At 39.2% G+C, this 19,593-nt stretch overlaps 2 protein-coding genes across 2 annotated transcripts; both read right to left on the bottom strand.

Annotated features, from left to right (window-relative positions):
- Positions 1-98: 98 nt before the first annotated feature.
- On the bottom strand, positions 99-3,237 carry LOC133920097 (tetratricopeptide repeat domain-containing protein PYG7, chloroplastic-like). The gene is made up of 4 exons (XM_062364748.1): positions 2,823-3,237; positions 1,928-2,217; positions 1,094-1,240; positions 99-564 (listed from the first exon to the last, which is right to left on the bottom strand). The coding sequence occupies exons 1-4, from the start codon at positions 3,028-3,030 to the stop codon at positions 283-285; spliced, it is 927 nt and encodes a 308-aa protein (XP_062220732.1). The 5' UTR covers positions 3,031-3,237; the 3' UTR covers positions 99-282.
- Positions 3,238-3,798: 561 nt separating this feature from the next.
- On the bottom strand, positions 3,799-17,531 carry LOC133920094 (myosin-6-like). Its single transcript, XM_062364745.1, has 39 exons — positions 17,190-17,531; positions 16,532-16,660; positions 16,235-16,378; positions 15,967-16,112; positions 15,656-15,812; positions 15,502-15,560; positions 15,248-15,407; positions 14,475-14,624; positions 14,258-14,394; positions 14,032-14,178; positions 13,816-13,917; positions 12,933-12,990; positions 12,732-12,833; positions 12,210-12,247; positions 11,974-12,100; positions 11,723-11,893; positions 11,502-11,633; positions 11,324-11,433; positions 11,158-11,218; positions 10,169-10,346; positions 9,860-10,065; positions 9,086-9,205; positions 8,629-8,727; positions 8,033-8,245; positions 7,682-7,821; positions 7,424-7,538; positions 7,281-7,319; positions 7,114-7,197; positions 6,873-7,043; positions 6,243-6,398; positions 5,976-6,161; positions 5,720-5,848; positions 5,574-5,644; positions 5,390-5,489; positions 5,258-5,314; positions 4,950-5,006; positions 4,733-4,813; positions 4,417-4,499; positions 3,799-4,318 (listed from the first exon to the last, which is right to left on the bottom strand). Exons 1-39 carry the CDS (start codon positions 17,190-17,192, stop codon positions 4,204-4,206), a joined length of 4,533 nt encoding a protein of 1,510 aa, XP_062220729.1. The 5' UTR covers positions 17,193-17,531; the 3' UTR covers positions 3,799-4,203.
- Between the last annotated feature and the right edge of the window lie 2,062 nt (positions 17,532-19,593).

The raw sequence follows: 19,593 nt of genomic DNA, 5'->3' as shown, positions 1-19,593 counted from the left end.
ATGTCAGAGGCTTCGACCGGGAGTGGGGCTTGTTACAAGCAAATTTCTCAGCTAACCTCCCTTCCATCTTAACAGCAGACAAGAACAGGCACAGGATCTCACAGCAAATTCTACATTTTTTGCTCTTACAAGCAAAAGATATTACAACAGCCATTTCAGGAATCATTACAATGCTACCGTTTCTCATCATGTTTACAGATGCTACTCAATGGCAAAAAACAATTTTTTTTCTCAAATGGTCGAGGGCACATTCATGATTTTACAAAAGTACGACACGGCTACCTATCGCTTTTCAGATTTTACCGGCACGCCCTTGTACATGCCGACACGCTGCCTAAGGTCATCCCGGCGTGGCCTTGCAACCTTGTTGTTCGGATCAAAGAGAAGGACCTCCTCAAAGGCCTTGAGGGCTGACTTCAAGTCTTTCTTCTGCTCATATACGTCACCTAAGTTGTTCCAAGCTATCACATAGCCTGGCTGAAGCTCCACCGCCTTCTCGAATTGCTGAATTGCCTTGTCTAGTTTGTTATCTCTCTTGTAGCTCACTCCCAGAGCATTGTACACCTAACCAGCAAAGTAAAACTTTAATGTGGTTTCAAGAACATGATTCTGATTCTACTGTTTTGAGTTCATAGGCACAGCTGAAGAGCACATGTATGATCAATTGCACAAATTTTGTCTCAACTCTGGTTAAAATCAGGATCAAGAATACATATATTACAGTAATTTCAACAAAAAAAAAAGTATCTGTGTCTTAAAGAGCTCCTCATTTTGTATTAAAAAAATATTTGGTTTACATCCTATAAGACTATTGTAACTAACACATCGTCTTTGACTACATCCGCAAGTGCTTTGACAACAGTATCAGCCTGTATATTAAATACTTCCTAGCTTATCCTTTCCAACAAGAAAATAAACTTGCTATTACAGAGCACTGCCTTCTTGGGTTCCACAAGAGGGTCATAATATAGCTTATAACAAATAACTCAAGACAAAAACGTATTAAGAAAACAAGCAAACATGATATCGTACTTATCAGAATGCATCAGGATAAGCTTGCTATTGCCTAGACTCCAAAACGAGGATAACTAACCTGCGCAAGATCTTGCTCATCTCTATCCCATTTCTGTATTGCTTGTTGTAGATATTTGATAGCGGCTGGGTAAAATTTTCTCCGCAGCATAACAGCTCCAAGCTCAAAATACTCTGTAGCACTTGCATCACCACTTCTCACTTGTTCCTAGTAAGTAGGCTGGTGGCTTTTAATAAATCACATGAGAGACTAAGATGTAAATTGGAAAATGACAGATCAACAAGTGAAAACTGGTAAGCTATTTTCATTATTATGTAAGCATCATCCACTACAAGACACCTCTACGAGCACATATAAGGATTTGTATACTTTGGCACAAGCTAACTGCTTGCTTAAACAGAAACTAGAAGCCGCAAGCCCTGACTGCAAGAAAGGCATGTTTAAAGTTTGGAAGAAACTTATTTCACCGTGATTTTGTAGATAAGATATACTCTATTTTCTAAATCATATAAATTTTATCCTTTGTAATGTACATATTAATGGAATATTTTAGCCCAGTATTACAGTTTCATGACAGCATATTTCCCTCCCACCAGAAAGAGGTACAGTTTTAAACATATTAATGGAATAATGGTCAAACTTTAGAAAGCTCGATGACACAGATTCTAGGACGTCAAATAAAAAAGAGTAGGTTGTAGTAAGGTTTACAACAGAGAGAGAAATCCGGTAAGGGTGTATGAATAAAGATGGTGTTATGTCCCAATCGATGATTTCATTATTTTATACAGTATCTAAATCAAATTTCTACATTTAGAGTTAGTCATTTCTGCAGCGTTTGTAATACAAGATTGAACTCTTGTAATATCACCAAGAGAAATGTTTGCAGTGGCTTACTTGCAATTCTTTAGCAGAAAGATCAAGCTCCCTGCGAACGAGAACCTGACGAACAACGAAAAATGAACCAGCTCCAAGCAGACCAAGTAGTATAAGCAGATAAGACAGCTGAATTCCCAGTTCAAACAGCTCTCCGACCTCATAAACCATATTTATCTTTGCTCCTACACTAGACTGTGCTGATTGTGCAGTAGTCAACCATGCCATAGTGCAACATGGAAGTGCACCGAATTGCAGAAGCAAATTTCTGCCTCTCCTTTTATCCTTGTCAGAAGGGTGAAAGAAAGCTTCTGGTATATAAAGGCACATCATACAGCATGTATCAGTAAAACAATGTGCAAAAGTGATTCCTGAATTGAAGTACTACTAAAGTAGATAACACCTCAAACATTTTTATTCAGCTTATGAATGATGGTATGCTTCAAAACAAAAGGAATTTCAATTTGGGCAATTTGTCTACAGGACACTAATAAAATGTTCCCTGTTTGTAGGACACTAGTTAGGTTCCCATATAAGAGTAATATCAGGTTCCGTTACTTGGTAATGGAAATGGGGTATCCCGTGTTCACACAAAAAAAGAGCAATATCAGATTTACATTAGATGGAAGATGTAACATTTGTCAATTTGTTATTTCCCCTCTGTTTCTCTGCGATATTTGTAGACAAGTAGACAAGTATGTTGTTAATTATTGTTCATTTGATCATGAGGTCACCAATATCAAAACGATAGAATGCACACTTTTACAATCATGAATAAAAAAATAATACTACTCCCACCAAAGCAGGAAACTTTTATAGTTTCAAAATGTTTAATATGCTTGTCATAGAAAACTAATGTGTGCCGTTATTGGGAAGAATTTCATGCGAGCAAGAGCATTTGTTATAAAGAATTTACCTTCTACATTTTTCGAAACGAAGACAACCCCTCCTCTATTCGATGGTCTGCCTTCCTTAGCAAGAAACAAAGAAACCCCACATAAGTCGGATTTGAAGCTAGGACAGGGGCGGCGCTTCCCTTGTGGTGTGGTGGGGCGGCCGCCAAACCTGCCGACGGCCAACGACACCCCCACCCCCCATCTCCCCGTTGTTCCCCACAACGGCATCCCCAGGCCCGGCTAGTCGACCGCCGGCGGGGTCGAAGCAGTTGCGGAGGAGACGCCCAGCGGGTAGGAACTGAAGAGGAAGAAGCCGTTGGGGGTGACCGGCTGGGAGGAGATTGGAGACGAGGAGGTCGGAGCGGACGAGACTAGAAGAGAGCCGGCGCTGTCTGGGGGATGGGGTGCAGCTAGTTTTTTCTCTACCTTTTTTTTTTTTTTTTTTTTGAGAGAGAGAGGTTGTTTTTTAGGAAGACCCTCTGATTTAATTGGATTTGAGTCGTGGGTCATGGACCACATGGCCTTGTTGATCGAGTATGAATTGGCCGAGGGAAATAAAGAGAGGGGGGGGGGGGGGGGGTTGGAGGCATATTGCCGCCTGCTGTGAAGCCTAAAGCAAATAGAAGCAGGCTCGAATTCCATCGGACGCTTTGACTTTGATCCCAATGGCTTATTGATTTATAAATAAATTTCTAATATATAAATTATTGTATTTAACTCCAGAACAATACACTGGAATAGGCCGGTACCAGGTTGATCCATTCGAAGAGGCAAACCGGAATAGCCTCCGAAATGGAATAGCCTCCGGTCACCAGCTGCCTCTCGTCAATATATATCCGAGGAGGCATGCATGGGACATCTGCCCTCAGGGCTTCAATCGTGCATGGCCAGCATCCAGGCACGCACGGCATTAAACAGAAGAAATGTATAATAGATTGTATACAACCCAGATGACAGTCACGCACAGATGCACACGGTTCAGAAACAACACAATGCTTGGAAGATGTCACCAACATAACGGCATTTGCTATATGGATTTCTTTTTTCCTTGCACTGTTGATTTACAGTATATAATTTACACAATCTACAACTGGGGAGAAGCTACTAAGACATTTCCTCTCCCTCTCGTTACCACCCTTGGGTAAAAAGACTGATTTGAAGTTGTCCTACAAAGAATTGATTTGCCCCGCATTAAAAAGATACGGCCTTTTCTAATTGTAAGGGGGGGAATCCCATCCCAACCCTAACGAATACCTATATTGATTTTACAGAAACTAGCTGGAAAGAGAAGAGGACTAAAAAAAAGGCACATATGGGGGTAGAAAGGATTGAAAAAATTTACAACAAATCAAGAAATAATCTGACAAGATATCTAGCAGTGAAGCTCGAGATTTCACAGTCCTAATCCTGTAAAAACTGGAAGGCAGGATTCTCGAGTAGCTCCTCAGCTGGTTTGACATCTGAGAAGTCCTTCTCCTGTATTGAGTTGGTGATATCATCCACCGAGAACGGGATGCTGCATTGCAGAAAAGGTAGATTCAGAATGTATTATTGTCCAGAATCATCTAAGCAATATAGTAATCCGACCGTTAAATGAAATGGTAGTTATGTTACCTCGAATTATCATCCAACAAAAATGAACTGCTTTCAGCATTGTTAGAATCCTCTGTCATTAGCACCCGCATGTTACTAAGAACCTGAAACATTAGAAGGTCAAGTTATTTTCCTTTTTCCCTTGAATATCGTCATATTTATTAAACAAAAAAAATTAAAAAAATTGCATCTAGCAGTGAGCAATGGGTGTCAGCATATATCAATACCATGCAACTAGAGAATTGTGAATTTTACGCTTTTCACCCAAGAAATGAAAATATTCTCAACAAATAAGATTGCAGATATAATGGTGAAGCTTTTCAGAAAAGAAACTCACATCTGATGAGACACTTTGGGTATTATACTTGTCATCCCAGTATTGCGTACAAATTCTGTACAGTTGTTGAACACTCAAGATCTACAAAAATAGATGATAGAACATGTATTAGCAATAAGATGCATCTATACTCCTGAAAGAACTAAATGAAAGTAAAAACAAGAAAAGCATGAGAGATTCAACATTGAAAAGTAGGTTTACAGTACTGAAATTTTACCGGACATAGGTCATTGACTATCTCATCATAAGATATTCTGAATTTTTGGAATATAACCTGAAAAGAGCATCAAAATGCATTAGTACATACAAGGTTAACTCTAACATACGGCAAGTCAATTCAAACTCAAGATCAAATTACAGAAATTGGTATACTCGTCTTCCATCCAAAGTTATGAAGCTTATTAGATTCAAAGATAAGAATATGTCTAAGCTCTAGGATGACACAAAAACAAATACTACAAACTGTTGGACGTCAGAACTATATCCAAGTGTTGATAACGCACGATTTGGCAGAACAGGGCATACCAAAAAGCCAACGGCCTGTCTGATGTGCTTGAGCTCGTCCCATGACGATGATGCATACTGCAACCATGAAACTTTAGTAAATAAATCAATAAAAGAAAATAAAACTAGCCATTCACATAGCAAGCGGATCACCTCAGTTGTTGCCTTTGCACACCACAACTCCAACTCAGCTAGACCAGCTTTGACATACTCTCCATTGCTGAAGGAGCAACACTCACGACGAAGCAGTAGACTGCAGAACAAACAGCAACCATTTACTACACAAGTTTCCACTTTCCACATGCAGAATAATCAAAACTTTGGAAGATAAGTTCACCTGTTGAATAGCTGTACATTAATGTACGAGAATATCTGGGTAAAGATTTTCTGAGCTAAAACGGGGGGTACCTGAGATAAACAAAACAGCAGTTAAGCATACATCCAGCGCAGGTGAATTGTATAGAAACAATGAGACACACATACGTGGTTATCTTGCAGAGTTGTTAAAAGGTTATCCAAGCTCTCAATAATTTTCTGCCAGTGGTTGCTCTGAGATTGACCAGATAATCGTCCAGAAACTCGCAGCATGCTAGTTTTCATTGTTCTTGGAGCCTTGTGATTAGCAAAAAGTCAAGGACGATAAACCATGAATCTCTTTAGGTGTGTGAGATGTTTAGGACCTAATGTCAATTATGAATTATCAACAAGCAGAGAAAAAAATACAAAGAGAATATGTTACCTGGATACATAGCGAAATCAAAGATGATAATTTCTTTTTAATGTTGTCTCGGACGATTCCATATATCTTTTCCACATAAGCAGTTAGCTGCTGCTTGAAAAGCAAAGCAGGGTATTTGGCCTCAACTTGGCGGACAACATCAGTTGATTCGACATGCATGTTGGCAAAAGATGCGGAACGCAAGCCCTAGACAAAATGGATTTACGTTATACCATATTCCCCAACTCAGTACTTCATTTTTCAAGCATGCAAATGTCAGTAACATACTTGAGCCATTCTGCCAAATAACGATGTTGGCTGAGGAGGTTTCTTTCGTGAAACACTGCCAGGGGCACCAGCAGCCTTGAGACTTTTCTGCAGCAGGAACAGCAAGCTAGATGTATTTGAGAGCCAGTAAGCAAGGTTGTCATTGTCTTCCTCGTTCTGCACCAAAGACTTGACAACGTGAGTGACTGAGGGTGGCCGATAAAAATAAAAAAAATAAACTTGCTACTTGCAAAACTCAAAAGCACAGTAAATGACTTCTAAAGTCAGATAAGGACATAGCAGCAGGTTCATTTTTTAAAAGCAATTGGATTACCAAATAAGGTCAAAACAATATCACCCAACTAAACTTTGCATTTATCCGAAGGTAAGGCTAAAGAACAGTGAAGTGTTGTTACTGTTGATTTCTTCAGTAACAAAACTGTGTTAGATTTTTTAAATAACACAGATGATTTAGATCTCTACATTAGGACTCTCACATACCAAGCCCAGCTTTCACACATCTGCATTGCTACATGTTGAAAGCAAATTTTAACTTTAGTAGCAAAGGATGGCTTATTATTTTCAAAAGTGCCAAGTTGGTACTTTAGCTGATGTTTCGGTATCTTGACTAATAACCCAGTTCCAGATTACCTCTATTGCAGATCCTATTAACTGAATGAGACGGTCAAAAACACTGGTCTTCTCCGCCTCGAAAGATTTCCAGTGAAGAAGACATTTGTATATGGTAAAAGCAGCAACTGGCTTCCCGGCACAATATCCAAGGTTTTTCCCGACACAGTCAATAAGTGCATCCACATTTTCCTACAGAAAGATAAGTGTCAGATAACCATGTTTACAGAAGCAATTTAAACATAAAAATTTGGTGACCTACAAGTTGCCTGTCAACACAAGACTTCCTCAACTTTGGATCACCATTCACGTATTCCTTAATAGCAGGGGGTGCACTTTGGGGTTCCTGAAAGGTTACAATTGACAACAGTTCCTCATGAGATTATGGGCACAAACCAAAGTTCAAGAGATAAAAAGTAAAATACAAACCTTTTGTTCTTCAACCTCATGATAGCCATTCTCCAAATTCTGAATAATAAAGAAAGCACAAGAATTGAGTTAAGGAACAAAAACATTTCAATAGCAGAAGAAACAAAGAACCATCATTTTCCAATCTAATCCATTGCTTGTACCTTCGGAGCGATTGGAATTGACAAATGTTCAGACATGCTCTTGAACGGCGTGCTCAACAGTGCTTGTCTTTGCACTTTCACCTCAGATTCCATGGTGGATATTTTTTCTTGAAGCCTGAAGCAGAATAATAAAAGAAAAATGTCCAGCTTTCCTCACTTATCAATGTATGTAAACCACATTCAACCTAAAATTATAGGAAAAGCAACAAACTATCAAAGCTATTGAGTATTGAGCAGCGCCTTAGAAAATAGAATAACCTTAGCATTGCCATGTTCAAATCAACAACTTTCGACTCAGCGTCCATTGCCTGTTTGAGCCTGTCCTCACTGATTTTGCTTGTTTCTTGATATTTCTTCTCAGTATCATCAATCTTCTTTTCAAGAGAACTGACCAAAGTCTGTAATCATGGCATGCAAAGTGTCATAAACATACCAAGCAACTACCCAAAAAAAAAACTGAACCGAGCGGAAAAGGTACAGGGAAACGATATCTCCTAGAAAAATAAATGGACAACAATAGTTCTTTAAATTATGGCAGTACTTAATAAAATGCAAACGCTCAACAATGTTGCATAAATGGGATGAATCCACTTTATGTTGAGGTCTCACCTTCAGTTTGTCATTTTCATCTCTAAGTTTATTCATTAGCTCGGTATCTATAATAGGGACCTCTTTAATAACTGGAGCTATCTCTGCAGCCTTCTTGGCTGATTCCCTCTCCTGTACTAGCATTTCTTTTGTTTCTTTGTACTGATGTTGCACCTCCTGCAACGCAGCTTGCAACTTTGCGTTCTCTTGTGACCTAGCTTCCTCGAGATCAGCCTACAACAAACAAGAATGCATTAAGCAATAACAATATATCCTAAAAAGGTCAAAAGGACTCTATAAATCTCCACAAATTACTGTTAAGAAATAACAAGATAGCCTCCTAAGTATCCAAATATGTTTGTTTGCTGTTTAAGAAATGCTGCAAGAATAGGATGAGTGTTTCGAGTAAACAATAGTACAGAATAGTGTGAACCACATCCTTTAGTTAAGGTGACCAAATGGAAACTTGAACAACTAGCCATTCATGTATGTTAACTTGTACAAGAAGGATAAAAACTGGAGCACATAAACCCAAATGACACTATCTCAGTGATAAACAACATGCTTCGGATTACATGTACATGGTGAAACTCACAACTTTACTAAAGAAAACTCACTCTCATGCGTTTCTCCAACTGTAGCCGCCACGTAAGCTCCTCAACTTGCTTTTCAAGTTTATTTTTGGCTGCTTGCAAGGCACCAGTTTCCCGTGCAGCCTGATAAACAATTAATATGGATAAGGAAAGCTGAATTTTGACATGAGAAAATATTTATATGCCATTATTCATCACCAAGGGTTTTCATGTCGAGTGATCCAGTCAATACTAAATCACATATCAGTATCGATTATATTTGTACAAACTACTTCAGAAGACAAAATCTACACAGGTTGGTATTACAAAAAATCAGAGATTAATATTGTACACTTTCCTACAATATCGCTGGGTCCAGCTGGTGAAAAAGTTGGGCAAGTTGAGAAGTAGTAATCAAGAAAACATATAATGCCTGGCTCATTTCACAGAAATAGCCTAAGGTAGAACACAAGTGTCTGCCACACAGTGTGCTTGAACTTACCATTTTGAGCTTTCGAAGCTCATTTCTAGCAACCTTTCCTCTCCAGGCACACTGTGTAGTAATTGCAGCTTTCTTTGTTCTTGAGTAATCCAACCTCGCCAAAAATTGACGGCAGCGACTCTGGAATATAAATATGAATAAGCATAAAGTTCAGAAACATTTGACCTGGTCTGCTGATCAGGGGTACCGAGGGTCATCACCTATACTAATACACATGTTTATCTATGAATGAGTAGCGGTGATGAAGTTGTTGGGTACTTGGGATTCATCAAGATATGTATCATGTTTATAAAAAACATTTTGATGAGAAGTTTGGCCAACTATGCATAACGGGGTCTTGATTTCATGGAAGACATTAAACTGAGGAGACTGGAAGTATGTGCGTCAATTCATTCTGTTGTCTTCATTGCTAACATAGTCATAAGTACAATCAAGAAAAAATTCCCGTAACCAAGATTTCCCTCTATATGTTTGATGGTATAGTAGAAACTATTAAGAAAACCAACTTTCACAGATTTTATTGGCCTCTCTGGCTCCCTACTCAGGTAAAAGTCCAGCCTACAACTGTGTTAGAACTTTAGACCTGCTGATTAGGATATTTGATCAGTAAAGTTAACATGGTATCTATAGTTTCAGAATGACCACCAACTATTGCCAAATTCTAAATATATCAATAAATATTTTAATAATTATATAACATTATTTCCCTTCTAGTATTCCACTGCCTGTAGTCGTACATGAACATGAAAAAGGTTTATTTATTTGTCATATTACCTGGATAATTATTCCAGCTTTTGTTTGTCTTCTGAAGTGCAGCTCTTTACGTGCAGACATACCGCGCAAAGCTGATTGAATGGTAACTGCTGAAGTAGAAAGCTCGTTGTAAGCTTTTCTGGCAGTATACAGACGGTAGCAAGTCTGGATCTTGAGTGAAGCAGCTTCTCTGCGGAGATTGTGGTAAATTCTTCTTGCAAGCTCCCCTTCAAAGAATTAACCAAAGCCACATCAGAGAACTTCATAACAAAATTTAGATTTGGGGTAGATAGACAAATAATAATTATTGGGAGAACAAAATAATCTCACCGCGACAAACTGTCTGGATTTGTAAAGCTGATCGTCGCAGTGCAATGAAACTCTTCTGTGCCAAAAATGAGCGGACTTTCCTTTGAATCATGCTAGCTGAACGCCCTAGCACTTCATTTCTACGAGCATCAAGTTCAGCCATCTGACCAGCACGAAGGAATACTTTTGTCTTGCCAATCTAGATAACCATATTTGCAAAAGACATACAGCTTAGTCGACACATCAAAGAGCCCTCCATTGTATGGCTGAATTATATGGTGGGAAAAGATAGCATCATACTAGGCACCACAAAAAAAAAAGGTCCAGTCTGAAGAGAATATCTTATGTGATTCACCTAGTCAACTGCAAATTACAATATTAACTTGCAGTGCAAATATTGCATGTCATTCTAAACATCTTGACTCTACAGCGTACACAAGTAGATATCTATATATAGGAGAGAATGCATCTCTCTTGCACATAGATTCATATTTCTAGCATATATATTATGAAATCTAAAGGCTCATGGGTGGTAATTTCTTTTCAGCTAGCATTATGCCAATAAGTCTAATATAAAAACAATACGCTTGACACCTCAACCACAAATAGGGCCACAGTTGAAAGATTTTGAATGATGATGTTTCACCATCAGCAGTCAGCATTCAAAATAGAAGGCTACATAGGAAAGGTCCAATAGCAGGTCCACATTAAAATAAATGTCTAGCGTTGGTGTTCTAAACAAAGTTATATATATCTGAGAGTACCTTCGAAATGTTTTGGTGCATAAACTTCAGAATCATCTAAGGTAGCATTTCTAGTGACTAGACAGTCTACAGAGACACGATAGTAATCATTTTACTTCTAATCCTCCAAAAAAATTACTTCTAAAGTTCAGACACACTGCAAAAGAATGACAATTTAACTTACAGTAATCAAAAGCCACAGATCAACAGCACTTAAGCCTACAATTCACAAACGTAGAATTCAGATTTCCACGTAACATCCATTACCTGATAACCTTGCAGATCTACCTTCTCTAACAACTTCCTTACAGCACTGACCTCATCAGAACTACAACAGTGACAATGGCCACAAACCCAGATCAATGATTATGCTCGAGAAAAAAAAGTAAGAACACAATATAATATTGATTATTATTCATTGACAACTTAATACCTTCGACTCAAAACATCAGGCGCAAGAATACCAAAACGGTCTATGAACTCGTAGAATGTTCTTCTGGTTGGATATCCTGCACAGCTTATCCTAATTGCTTCCATAACTCCCTGAGGCAAGCCGATAATGTAAATACTGAAGTTGGAAGCCAAAAAAAAGTGCTAATAGAAAATCTTACTCCACATCTGAGTTGCTGAAGAACGTTCTGGTTCTCAAAAATTGCTGGCTTCAATAAATTATTGGGTTTTACACAACGTATGTAGTGTGGCTCAGTTGCACTCAGAGTTTCCAATAAAGATTGTAATTGTTGCTGCATTTTATATCGTAAGTATCAAAAAGTATTAAGACTTGGACTCAACTGAAATCCAATTGAAGCATTGAGTGGAAGCCATTATGCACCTTAAACCTGGAACCAATGGATGAAAACTTTGAAGATTTTGACGAGTCCTCAGATAGAAGAGGAAAAAGGCCCGAAACAAATGCACATTTCGAAGCACTCAAGAGAGCCTGATGTTCAGCAACAACATAATCTTTATTCTTGTCCAGAAATAATTCTGTTTGATAGGTGACCTATACAAAAACGTACTTTCACATTAGAGCTGGTTCTGAGAACATTGTTAACAAACAAATGCAAAACAGTCCATACTTACATCTCCCGCATAATGACATATTGTAAAGTCTGACCGAGATAATTTTGGCTTAGCAAAGCGCTTGTGATTTTTGAAAGTTTGGTACAATTTCTGAGCAAATGTCTCATGTGTCGATCTTGGCAACATACTGTAACACAAGAGCAAATGTAGACAGGTTAATAGTTATTAGAAATATTACAGTGCTGTATAATTGCAAAATGGTAACAATAAAGAGATATATTATCACCCATTCATACCAAGCTTCATCCAGAAGGGCAACAATTCCACCAGGTTTCTGCAAAGGAAGGATCGAGTGCTTAGATGAAACATAGCAAAACAATACGGCGACATGAGATCACCAGTGTGCTTCAGAAATAACAAAGTTAAAACAAACTCCGCATCAGAGTAATTAGAGCAAATGTCTATCTTGAATTGGAGCTAAGGATCAAAGTAGTATCAACGACAATATTTGCTTTGCTAGGCATGTTGCAGTTACTGGGTGTCTTCAATAGCATGTAGGCCCTCATCTGAGCATCGGATGGTGCAGTTGCATGAAACCATCCCCATGAAATGTCATGAAATGTAGAAGTTGCTAGTTTGATTTGATGTATAAAACAGTACAGGATTATGTTTATCTACTTTGATAGGGCAATACAGGATGAGAATAGAGTGTCACTAGTTCACCGAATCAATGCTATTATGGTTGCATGAGAATTGAAAGTCTAAGAACAAAACAGCAAACAACTATTCAAAACATGATGCCATGTGAACAAAACTACCTTCTCGATGAGATCAAGAACATCCTGGTTGTCAATGAACTCAATATAACTCCAATTAATCTCTTCTTTGGTGTACTCTTCCTGCTCCATCTTAAAGACATGCTGCAGGAAGCAGAAATACAGAATTAAATTCTCTTTTAGAAACCACAGTGAAATGAATTAAGAGTTGTGGCTCCAACTAAGAAGGCTCTATAAACTTGCCTGGTTGAAGTGCTGTTGCAGCTTTTCATTTGTCAGGTTGATACAAAACTGCTCAAAGCTGTCAAGGAAAAAGGTATGTATCAGATGCTGAGCACTACAAATAAGTTTCAAGTAACAGAAAGGAGTCAAGAATGGGAAAAGAGAGAGTGAAAGAATCAACAAATTAATAAATAATTTATTCATCACAAGTAAAATGTACAAATCTAAGTCCACTTGATGATCAGAGAGAAACTTAGGGAAAGTAACCTTAAACGTTGTAGTCACAATCTCAAGAACCTACTTCGGTACTTCCATACCATTTGCTTTCATAATCATGTCATAACTAACGTACATATGTAAATACATTAGCAGAACTACTTATACGGACTGTTCAACTAATAACACTAAACCAATGGTGTCATTGCAATCCATGGATAAAGAAAACAATCAGTTCACACCAATCATGAAAAAAGCAATACCCTGCATCCCACATATCTGTCACTTGTTGTGAAAGACTTCTGTAGTTATATTCCTGCCATGTACTATCTAAGATTTTACAGAAAAACTTATCATACTGATTCTTCAACTTGAATGTAAAAGAAAAGGTCCAGGCAGAATTGGAAGAAAGCTAGGAACCATTGTGGCATCTTCCGTTAGTGCAATGAGTTAGTTCTTCAGAGCATGATGTATATGAAGCCCCGCTGTGAACGAACATACTCAAGACTTCGACAAAGAGAAAAGGCCAAGGACAGACACACTCACTGTAAAAAGAAGGTACGTGCCAAATAGCCACAATTTATTAATAACCAGATTGGGCCCAAACAGTTTCCCTCTAGCTGGCCAACCTATGGACAATAAAACATGCAGCATGCAACCAATCATTAAAAGCGTACCAATTAAGCACCTGTTTGTCTTGAAGCTTTCAAACCCGTAGATATCCAGCACTCCAATTAAGCATTTTGAATTTGGATCTTGACCAATAGAGTTGTTGATCTTATTTACAAGCCTAAGATTAAAGGTCATTTGTCATATCAGCGTCAAAAGAAACATGTGGAAAATAGCCATAAAGCTCCCTTTGAACAGGAACAGCAGACAATTTAAATCTTTCAAACAGACTCACCAATCAAACAACTGTGAGTACACAGTCTTAGCAAGTGCATCTCTACTTCCCTTGGCAGCCTCAGGATCCAAAGTTTTTACTATGTTTTCATCGCGAGTCACAATAATGCGTTTACACAATGAATCTTCTAAAGCTTTCTCGTCACACCTACAATACCAAATTTGGAGCTCTTGTTAGCCAGCGTAACCATTTAAGAGTTTCTAAAAAGAAGAAAAAGAGCTCATACATGAAGAGCTCAGCAGCTGTTCTCAAATGAAACAGAGATTTTTCATCTTTAGGTTTTGATGACTCTCCATCATCCCCTTCTGCAAACTCGATGTTCCCCAAGTGGAGAATAGCAGCAACAGCACGAAAGATTGCTTCCTAAACAAAATAGAAGCATGTGGTCAAGGGTAAGCTCCAATTAAAAAAAGAAAAAAGTCGTTAAATAACCAAATATGTACCTGCTCTTCAGAACTAATTCCGATAATATCCATAGCCTTCCTAGTTTCAAGATACTCTTTAGATTCATCTAGGCCTTCAAGCTTAAAACAGTTGGACTGATTCAGATAGTGAAATGTTCTGGGATCTCCGAGTTTGTATCTCTCGCGCTCCTGATAGATGCAAACTGTATCATTTAGCCAAAATTTGCTTGCTAATGGAAAATATAAGGCTTTAAATAGCAAAAGCTGTTACGATATGTTATTGTTCCAATACATTGTAAGGCTAAAAAATACATAGCTAGAGGAGCATGCCAACCAAACTTTTTACTCTCCGTAAGGGGCTGCTATTTCCTTTTAGTGAGAAAATAGCAAACAGTTTGGAGGAAGAACCTATGTCAAAGGGAGACTAAAAACTTAATTTTAATGAAGTATATATCAACGCAACAGCATACATGTAATATGCAATGATATCCGCATGCTCTGACTACAATAGAAGTTATGGCATCACTAGATTAGAAACAGCAAAAATAATCAATAACAGAATACCACTCAATTTAAAAATTAAATTGTTTCACAAACGCTCAATCTACTTGTCCTGATTAACAGGAAAAGGCTCTAGTTAGGATGTCCTGAAAATAGTAACATTTAGGGTGCCATTACTCTATGTCAAACCAAAAATTGGATTATATAACAGGTCATCAGTGGGAGGCTGGAAGCAAAACATGATTAAAAGGTATGTTGTTAATGTAAATATGTCCGGTAGGAAGAGTGCATGGATAGGCAAGGACCAGCACCTCAGGAGGGGCAGCACAAATCATGTAGAAACAATGGTAATTTCTCTCTGGATCAGATATTTGACAGACACGGGATCTCTCAAGGAGATAAGTCCTTACGGCAGCCCCTGATATTCTCCCTTTCTGATCAAACTGGATCTCAACAAACTTACCAAAGCGACTGCAGTAAAAGCAGTGACAGGAAAGTTGGTTGAGTGACAAAATAGTTACCAACGATGCTAATCGAGATGATCATGTAAAGAAATGCCTCTTACCTTGAATTATTATTTCTGACAGTCTTTGCATTCCCAAATGCTTCAAGAACAGGATTGGACTGAGAGAGGAATATGATATGAGTTATTCAATCAAATAAGAATGCAATGCTCACAGAAATGCTTATTCGGAACTAGGTGTCTCAGAAATTATCACCTGAAGTACTTGCTTCTCCACGGTTCGCCCTTCGGATGCAGCCTTTCCACCCATGTAAGCAAGATAACGCATAATCATTTTGGTGCTTTCTGTTTTACCAGCACCACTTTCTCCACTAACAAGAATTGACTGACTTATTCCTTCATTCAGCATCAGTCTGCAACAGTAAAGTAATCAAGATATTCTCCTCTCAGTCAAACTCGAAAAGGAAAAAAGAGCTAACAACACTGAAAAAAATTATGTAAAGTACCTCTCAAACTATAAAGTGTAAACCACCTAAGAATTATCAACATATATCAGAATGAACCTACCTATATGCAACATCTGCAACAGCAAAAGGATGAGGGCTTAATTCACCAAAATCCGCCCCTTTATATTGCTGCATCATCTGAGTGTCATACAAATGGGGCAGTCTTCGGAAAGGATTTACAGCAATCAAGATATTTCCGGTATAGGTCTGGTTTCAGAATGAAGAATTTAGAAAACACGTGCCAGAAAAGAATGAGCGGCTCAGTAAATAAGCGGCTATGGAAAATATATGGAAATATAGATAGGCTATTTACAGTTATTCTAACTTACATAAATTTCATTCATGTCATATCTAGATTTCAAATTCCGAAGAACCCCAGGCTCATGCAGATAGGCAAGCTTTGTCATGTCATCAACTCCACATGGTGCTTCCTCGGGATCCTTAGCATGGATATTAGATGCTTTTTTCGTAACCTGAAGAAAGTACCAGGTTTAACTCAGTGCGCATGCCCTTTGTAAATTGCAAGTGTTTTGCCTATTATAGAAAGCCATCTCAGCTCGGCCCTTCCTAGCAGTTTAGCTTTTACAAGCCCAGCATTAACCCCAAACTTGCCAGAAACATCATACCGTCTTTTCATTGGAACATTTGACCGTAATTGTGTCTCCGTTTACTTTTATGACCTCCCCATCAATCCAGGCCACGTCAGGGTCCTCGACCCAAACTTGGGATCCCACCGCAATGGTGGCTTGCGCAGCCTGCAGGAACACAGTTAGACATTAAAGACTAGCCACATATTGTTTGATATGACAAAAAATGCACTTTGCCTAAAACCATAAAATGCGGACGCTCATGCATTCCAGATTCATCATAGATAGTCCACATGGAAACTGTGGGCACTAAGTTGAGGCCTTCAACCATTTGGTGGCGCGAAAGGGAGCGGTTTCCTGAACCTACTGATCAGAAAGGTAGCAACGCACAAGTCGACGCCTGTAGCACTAGAACTTGTCAGAAATGTCATCCTCATTTCTCAGACGCGGTTTAGATCTCCATGAGCAGGTTTAAAGTGGGGAGTGGGGGTTCAGTTGAACATGCGCGGATGCATTATGCTACACCCGGATCTCACGCCCTCTTTCGAGGCAGGCCTGAATCGAGCACCAGCGCGCGCAGCAAACAAAATCCGCAAGTAACCGGATGGAGAGGAGAGGAGAGGAGGTGAGGGGAGATTCCGAGATGCGATGACCCCCGGAGCAAAGCAGGGACCCAAGCAAGCTAGGGCTTCCTTACCATCACAATAGAACAGCCAAAGTCCGGACGGATCTCGGCTCCACGTCAGTCCGGGAGAGGGGAGGCGGCAGACGGCGGCGACGATCACGCCGGACGGCTTTCCTCCAGGGTGGCGGCGCGATTGGGCTCGGCGTCCGGCTGCTGCGCGACGAGGCGGATGAAGGAGAGGAATGGGCGAAGGTACCCGAGGCCGCGCCCACCCTTGAGTTGGACGATGTTTTCGCTTTCGCGGAGGGGAGGGAAGGGGAGAGAGGGATCAGCTGCGTCGAAGCAGACGCTTTTTTTTCGTCTCCTTTTGCTTGCTGCTTTCGTTTGCTTACTGCGCGCAGTCTGCTGCGGCGTTCTCGTCCGGGTCTTTTGGGTTCCATTTTGGCCCGGTTTGTGGGGGTAGCTGGCTAACGGGTTTGGGTTTCTTACAGGTTGGAGATGCCTCTTTTTTCCTGCTGCTTCTACGTAAACAACCGGATTTTGCTGTTAAGTTAAGCACTCGTTTGTTTGACATGTGAGAATACAGTCTAATTTGTAGGATTTATAAAAAAAATTCTCATCAGATTACGAAGGTAAGATTTGCAGTATAACTTGATTTGTAGATTATAAAAATCAACCTTTATATCGTGACCGTTTGTTTCTGCTTTTGTTTTTTAGTTTGAATCATAATTAAAATAAAAACAAATAAGATCTTAACAATAGATGCAAATCATTTGTTCTTTTATAGCAACATTATTCATTAAACCGTCCCCTACACACGATACAGTTATAGCATGTACATCCATTGATGTCGAGGAGAAACTAAAGGAGAGATAAATGAGTTACGACCGGTACTAAGGGATGTAGATATGGGTGCTAAGACTATAATACATTGCATCAACGTTGAGATTGGCTACTGATGCTAAACTTCATTTTAGTAATAAAATTAAATATTTTAAATCACTTTAGCATAATATATGCTAAGAGATACAACATAAATAGCTAAGAAAGAGATAAAACTAAGCAACTACCCTTAACGTCTAATAAAGATGATAATAAATATACATGCTCTTTGGAGCATAGTTGCTTGCATTAGTCGTTCTCAATCAAGCTCGTCACAGTTATATCTAGTAAATTATTTCGGATTCGAAAGTAAATTACTCAGTGCACCTTAAGCTCTAAGAAAAACCAGTATAGCAATGCGTGTACATGTCGTGTATTGATTTGATGTGCTTGCTTCTACAGCTGTACATCATGGTGGGTAAACGACAGGTGCTAACTTGTCATGCACCAGACCCGGGAAATGAAAGGCAAGCAGCCCGGATCCGAAATGACCCACTAGATTTTTTTCAATGCCCGACGTGGCACAGGCCCATTGGTCAAACCAAAAACGGAAGGAAGGAGTGGACCCGGCCGTGGGCCCCTTCCGAGGCACCGCCCAAGGCCGTTGCTTACCTCACAGTCGCCTCCGCGTGGGCCCCATGGTGACGGTGCGCGGTGCGGCACCGACCTTAACCTTAATCGATGGCAGTTTGGTTTACTATTATATTTTGTTAAATTTTATCAAAATTTGTTAGATAGCTTTTTGTTTCGCTGTCATAACTGAAGCGTATTATAGTTTACCAAATATTAGACCTATATGTTATAGACTCATTCTTTTGCCGAATTTTATCTAAAATATGAACATCAATTTATTGGTCACACCTTAGACAATGTTTAATAAAAATATGTAATCATTCTTTGAGAGTAAATCAAACATACCCTGTAACTCTTTCTCTCTCTTCTCTTGTCTTCTCTCTTCTTTCTCTCTCTTCTCCAGCTCAAGAGGAGCAACATGGCCTCGTGATTCCGTGCTGGGAAGCATCAGCTGCACACACACACAACGCGGTTTCACAACTCATTCAGACTGGATGTGCGAGGGCATTTCGGGGATTTCAGGGATGCTGTTCCTTGCCTGCCTCCTCCCTCTTTATAATTAAGTATATTTATGAGGCCAGCACAAGATTGGTATATTAATCGCGTGGAAGGAATGAAGCAACTAGGCAACTCCTCCAAATTGATGCATGGTGGCTCACACGTCGATCTTGGTTGCCCCCATGAAATTGAAATGGGGAAGCCCCTGTGTCGTGTGCGCTTCTCCTATGGGATGACAACAACAAAAAAAACTAAATTCCTTGTCTAAGAGAACACGAAAAGAAAGAAAAACATCAATGACGACAACACTTCCTTGGCCTCACGTGACAATAGATTTCCATTATGGTTTCACTCGTAACAATGTGGATAGCCTGACCGGTATTCAACTATATTCCTCGGGTTGTTTGGTTCTTGCCCCAGCAAACCATATCAAAATTAGCATCATGTTAAAATTTGACCGTACTAAATAGTGTTGAGATCATACTAAAATTTTAGTTCGTAAAATATCGGTGATAATTTTAGA

Source organism: Phragmites australis, chromosome 5 (genome assembly GCF_958298935.1).
Source record: "Phragmites australis chromosome 5, lpPhrAust1.1, whole genome shotgun sequence".
Classification (NCBI taxonomy): domain Eukaryota; kingdom Viridiplantae; phylum Streptophyta; class Magnoliopsida; order Poales; family Poaceae; genus Phragmites; species Phragmites australis.
The sequence above is the reverse complement of the archived record's forward strand: the minus strand, read 5'-3'. Positions and strand labels throughout refer to the sequence as shown.